The 6,343-nt window shown below is 41.6% G+C and overlaps 2 protein-coding genes across 2 annotated transcripts in view; both read right to left on the reverse strand.

The window, feature by feature from the left end:
• The window catches only part of eftud2 (elongation factor Tu GTP binding domain containing 2), a 64,744-nt gene extending 58,629 nt beyond the window's left edge, over nucleotides 1-6,115 (reverse strand). The window contains exon 1 of the mRNA XM_034189828.1: nucleotides 6,073-6,115. The gene's annotated coding sequence lies outside the window, so the exon portion shown is untranslated. The remainder of the gene's footprint in view (nucleotides 1-6,072) is intronic.
• Nucleotides 4,149-5,674, reverse strand: phospho1 (phosphoethanolamine/phosphocholine phosphatase 1). The gene has a single exon (XM_034189829.1). The coding sequence runs from the start codon at nucleotides 5,570-5,572 to the stop codon at nucleotides 4,721-4,723; it is 852 nt and encodes a 283-aa protein (XP_034045720.1). The 5' UTR covers nucleotides 5,573-5,674; the 3' UTR covers nucleotides 4,149-4,720.
• Nucleotides 6,116-6,343: the final 228 nt, after the last annotated feature.

Consider the following 6,343-nt stretch of genomic DNA (forward strand, 5'->3'; position numbering starts at 1 on the left):
CTTGATAAGCCTGTAATGTTATGGTTTCAGCAGTGAAATCACTTTTTAACAGTTCAACTTGCACAACCAAATCCTAATTATGAATTAAGAATATTCCCAATTATGAATTAAGAATATTCCCAATTATGAATTAAGAATATTCACCGGCCTCTGAAATCTTCAGCTTCAACTGTAAGGCACGCATCTGCTCCAAGATGTCATCCAATTTGCGTCTGGGTTCAAAAGTCATCACAGTCTGAGAATGTACTGCCCTGCCAACTTCGTTAATCATGACGGACAAGCGAGGGGCCGTGGTTCTTGATACCACCGTCTTGCCAATTTCTGGTAGATCAGGGCAGCACATAAGCCAAAATGTACCAGCCTTGCTGCCATGAGACCAAAAATGAATAAATCCTCGATGTCCTCAATGGAGAAAGGCGCCAAGCATGCAACACGCCAAGACCCCCAGGAGTCGAGGACATAGCCCGCAGGATACGTTCCGTCTGGGCAGGTAGGATCCCCTGATCCTGAACTTCTTGTAGAAAAATGGTGTCAATAGCGTTCAGAGACCAGCTGATCAATTCCATGGTTAATCCAATAGTAGTCCAGTAGATCCAGAATCCAATATAATTTGAGGAATTCACAGTCTGGTGAAGTAGGGACTTGAAGGTTAAAGGCAGAGAACAGAGATAAGAGAGAGTGGAGGAAATGCAACCACCCTCGTTGGAGTCCCAAGCTGAGACGCTACACTGTAAAAAATGATCATTCAGTTAACTACTTTTATAATTTAACCTTTTGTGTTGAAACAGAACTTAGTTTGAAGTTGAGTTTACTCACATTTTTAAGGCAGCAATTGATGTAAAAAAAAATTTAAATGGAACCATCTTGATCATTTTTACAGTGTACAACAACCAAAATGTCAAACAAAACCTAATCATGAGACATCATGATGTCAGCTGCATGGGGTCCGTAGGGGATAACAGAATCTGTCTTGAGTCCGAATTCAGCAACTGCTAAGTGGAGTTCCTTCATATTTAGTATGTACAGAACCTTGAATTTTCTGCAGCTCTTTTGCAGACATCTCTGGAATATTTTGTGTATTTTCTTCATACTTAATGTTGATGTATGATGTTAGTTCTTAGCCATGCCATGTTGTACGTTTGCATCACATAGGCATTTTGAAAGTTGTACACTACCAAACACTCATCTCATTCTGTAAAATGTGATGTGGATATTTGCTGCCTCCTACTGGTTGCATGTAGACAGTCGCATTTAGCAGCCCTTATTGGTTGTGTAGGAAGTCCCACATTGGAGATATCTATCGTCTGTGACTAAATGTTTTCACTTTATAACATATGATTCTGAACAACAAATAAGATTAAATAAAAACAGAATAATTTCTAATCAGTTTGATAATTCTACAAAAAAAATTGGAGTGATAATCAATTTTACTTTTACATACTTTATGTAGCTGACACAGCATAGAGTTAAAAATTAACACTATTCTTAATTTACACTGGTTCAGAGTTAAAGTTACATATTCAGCAATGTTAAAACATTAACTATTTAATAATGTTAACTTTTTCACATATGTAATGCATTTCCAGTGTCATAGAGCATACTCCAATCCTGTTTAAAAGCATAACTGTTGAAGTATCAACTAGTAGAAGCAACAGGTTCATCATTGTGTCCCACAGCAGCTTGTACTCAAGGTTCTTGAAATGGAGCAATATTGCCACCTGTTGGACATTAACATTATCGCAGGTACAATAGAATGGCACCAAGAGCTCTTGGACAAAGGCCTTAAGGTGGGTTTGGACACACAGCCCTCTGGTTATGAGGGAACAGTGCTGTTTTTGAAATTCCTTTTTGTCATTTCTCACTCAACTCAGGTCCAGGGTTAAAATGGTGCCTTCAGAGAGTAGAGAGTTGAATCAACACTGATTTGCTTCAATATATGAAACTATTCCAGTGCTGTACAGGTTCTGTCACAGAATGTTACAACAACACTTTGAGAGTTGAAAAGAACCTGTGAAACTGCTGACTCTGAAATGGAATTAATCAAGAGACTTTTTTGCCATTTGTACACATACATACAGTTCAGGCAAATAGCAATTTGTTGTGCAAAACTGACAAATCAAACAGTGCAACAAAGAAACACAATGAATAGTGTGTGTTTAAAGATTTACATGTACAATACTGTGCAAAAGCTTTCAGTAGTTCAGAATTTAGAAGGCAATGTAGTGATTGATGTCTTTATTTATTTATTTTAAAGCCACTATGTGCAGGACCTATGGGATGTTATTAGCAGAAATGGTGTACCACATTCATAACCACCTCTTCATTCATGTATAATTGCCTGCAATAATGCATCAATGTGTTTTCATGAGTTTAGAATCAGACCTTCATATCTATATGGGGCCAGACCCCCTTATGGAGGCCGCCATGTTGATACAGTAGCCAAAAAGGACATACTGAATCCGCCTTTTTGCATTTTTGCAGTGTGGTCAGAATGTTAGAAGATCAGAGAAAAATAAATCAGTGGTTACTCCCCTATGTACTGCCTACTGTGCTGGATGCTTAGTGCAGGCCAACAAGTTTGAGAATCCTCATTTTTGTGAAATGGAGGATCATATATAGTCCTTTTTACAAGAGAATGCAGGGGAGCATGAATTTCCATGGGCAAAGAAGTGAAAACATGAATGGAAACAGTGACCAGAAACAGCATAATGCAATCTTCACTATCACCACTAGATGGCACTAAATCCTACATACTGGAAAATTTGTGTGCATATATATATATATATATATATATATATATATATATATATATATATATATATATATATATATATATATATATATATATATATATATATATATATATGGAGTATGGAAGGTTTCCGGTTCAAACCCCACCCTTGCCACATTTCTCCATGTAATGTGGAATTGTGTCAGAAAGGACATCTGGTGCCAATTCTACTCGCAGATCCACCTCAGATTTGCTGTGGTGATTCCAAGTGCCAGCAAGAGAGCAGCCAAAGGAATTTACTTTTACCATATATATGTGCGTGTTTGGTGAAACTCTATTGTGTCTGCATTAATGTGTCCCGCCGCACTGGACTATTTTCATAAAGGCATTCAAATCAGTGTTGATTCAACTCTCTACTCTCTGAATGAATGCCTTATCATGAGTTAAATGAGAATATCTCCACCAGGTGGTGATATTGATCCATTTCAAGAACCTTGAGTAGAGGCTGTTGTGGGATATATAAGGTGTCTCAAAAAATGTACACCATAGTAGTCTGACAGTACAGAAAAGCCAACCAATATTATCAGACATTTTCTGCATGACCATATGGCCGAAGCATGTAATTTTTCTCCCCAGTGCATTTTTTAGTTCAGTCTTTCCTTTTGATGTTTTAACGCTTTATCTTTTACACCACATGATCAACGTAACCTCCTTGTCTGAAGTTTCCTAAGAAACAAATCATCCATCTCCAGTTTTCCGGAAAACCACCCAGCAAATTGAAGCCTCTTTGCCATTTGCTGGGGAGTTAGTTCGCTCTGAGAGTGAATTTTGTCTGGAAAGAGATGCAAGTCAGCCGTTAGGATGCGTTACACAGAACTCGACAATTGTTGTTCTCTGAATTAGGGTCAACTGCGGCATTTTTCTGGACTTTAATGTCTTGCAGAACAAACTTTAGGGTTCATGAAATGAGGAAAAACACCATTATGTCCCAGTAAAACCATTTCCTGGTATTAATATTTCAGAGTACTTTTGGGTACATTTTTTTGAGACACTCTATATATAATACATCCCACAACATATATAAAACCAACCATGAGAAAAGCCTACTTCATAATATTTGGACATCTGCTGGAGACTGAGATTGTTTCATCACAAATATCTGAGAGAATTCAAACAACTTCTCAATCTACTCTTTTCCATTTGCATGACTAATAATCAGTATTGTGAATAACAACTCATTCTTAGAAAATTCCAGGAAACAGACCGTACTGATGGAACTGATATGGTTTAATGATTGGTCTGCGTGAACTTTGATCCACTGCCGGTGTTAAAAGGGGAAATACATCATCTGTGAGACTGATATAGAACTCGTGAACACAGAGAGGCGTGGATTAACTCAGACACGCACAGTGTTTCGGTTCATGGCTTTATTCCTGCTGGTGTTAATGTCCACAGTAACAACACAATAAACAGATAAACACAGTTACACATCTGGAAATGTATCTTCCCTAACAAGAATAATGTTAAAAACAACAACAAACAAACACCATCTCTGTTATCACCCACTGCCATCAGAGGGCAGCCTCATTCTAAATTCACTTTTTTTTTTTTTTTACATTTTAAGGCTTTATATTTTAAAGAAAATGTGCAGTTTGTGTGACAATGCACTTAAATTTCTCATTCAAAAGCAAATCTCATTCAAGCCACTTTAATGCTTAACAAGAATGAGTAAGTGTCCAGGTGTCAGGTGTCCTCAGTAACCCTAAAGCACCTCTCCGTAATCATTAACCTGCTGTTTGGGGCAGAACCTCCAGAGAAAACAACATGGAGCACTGAGAAACATGCAGGTTGGACCACAAATACACAGAGCTTCTCGACGAAGGACACGGCATCGAACAATTTATTGTGTCTGACAACGGCTTCTGGGACTATTTTACCTGAGAATAAGATTTAAAGTATTATTAGCCCTCTTTCCGTTGGAGTTATCATCTACTCTGCCACCAGCTTCCTCAGTCGCTGCACCACGTCATCTCCGTGGACCCACGGCACTGTGACCGGCTTGAACTCCCCGGGCATGGCCTCGTGCATCTCTGTGATCATGCGGTGCATGGGGAAATCCCGCCGGGGAAAGGCCACATCCCGGGGCCCCAAAATGAGCGCCGGGCAGAAGTCGTTGGCACCATCTCCCACGTAGAACACCCTCTGGTAGGGTCGGCCTCGCTCCTGCATTCGGCGGGCCACGTAGTCCCTGAGGATCACCTGCTTGCACATGTTGTCAGGGCAGCGAGGGCAGTTGTGGGAGTGGAAGGGCCGCAGCACCAGGCGGCCGTCCTTGTTGAAGGTCGCAGGGTTGGTGAAGATCCGGTGAAAAAGCTGGCGGGCACCAGCCCGACGGAGCCAAGACTCAATGAAGAAGCTGTTAGAGTCAGACACCAGCGCCACCTCAAAGTCCTGTGGAGGACTGGTGCGGAGGAACTGGAACAGGTTGAGCATGCCAGGCGTGGCGGGTATCTTCTCCATGATGATGCGTATGTCGCTCTCAGTGACACCTTGCTCCGCCAGGTAGGCCAGCACACGCTGCATGTACTCGTTGTAGCGGCCAGGCTGGTAGGTGTCCTTCAGCCAGCCTGGGAGGTGCTGACCCGGGGCGGCCTGCACCACCATATCATCACTGGTCTCGTCCACGATGGTCTCATCGAAGTCGAAGAAGATGAGGAAGCGCTTATTGGAGATGTGAGCAGAAGTGGCGGCCATGATCTCTGAACGCCTGGATCTGAGGGGTTCCTCCTGGCCTGGAGGATGGGGTGGAACATAACAGCAGTTGAAGATTGAATCCCCCATGACTGACTACAAGCCAAACCTCTCAGAGTTGCCAATTGGCATCAAATCTGCCCACTCCAGCTCTCCCACTCTCCAGCATCCCACACAACACAGGTCACGGTAAGGTGGACGCTTTCTGGGAAACGTCATTCAATACATAGGCAAAGAAGGGGGTCGGGGTGATGGAAGAAACAGGATATTATGGATTTAAGGTTTAGGAACAATAATATAAGCATTGAAAGAGAAGAAGAAGCTCAGCAGCAGCAGGCTCATACGGTTGGAAACACAAAGCATACAAGGTGAAGGAAGGTGTGGGCGATCATCCTGCTGTCAGAGGGTGAAAAGTGATGTCATAAATATATACATCTGGATCTGAATGGGACAATAAAGCATCACATCCCAACAGGCTCCATCCAGATCCTGCAAGCAAACATGCAAATGAATAAGAGTGAAAGACAGGCAGCGCAGTCTGTTAGCGGAGCTCCACAGAAGCTGCGTAGGTGTGTGGCTGCATGGCCTACTTTGTTTGAGTTTAATGTCAGCTGTGCTGGCTGTCTGCTGATGTCACCGGCTCACTTTGATCCTGGACAAGTGCTGCAAAAAAATGGGCTTTGACTGTCAGTGGGGACAAACAGACCGAGTGCTAATCTTCAGTCAAATTAACATTAAACCAATTTTTCACTGAGCATCCTTATGACTGTTTTATTCATCTTATACAATATTGAAACTATGTAGGACAGGAAGTCTTACTGAGACACTCAAAATTCAAACAGATGGGTGACCAAATCAAGG

Source organism: Thalassophryne amazonica, chromosome 16, assembly GCF_902500255.1.
Source record: "Thalassophryne amazonica chromosome 16, fThaAma1.1, whole genome shotgun sequence".
NCBI lineage: Eukaryota > Metazoa > Chordata > Actinopteri > Batrachoidiformes > Batrachoididae > Thalassophryne > Thalassophryne amazonica.

Coding starts and splice junctions, on each gene's coding strand:
- phospho1 (XM_034189829.1), bottom strand. CDS start 5,572: ATGGGGGATTCAATCTTCAACTGCTGTTATGTTCCACCCCATCCTCCA.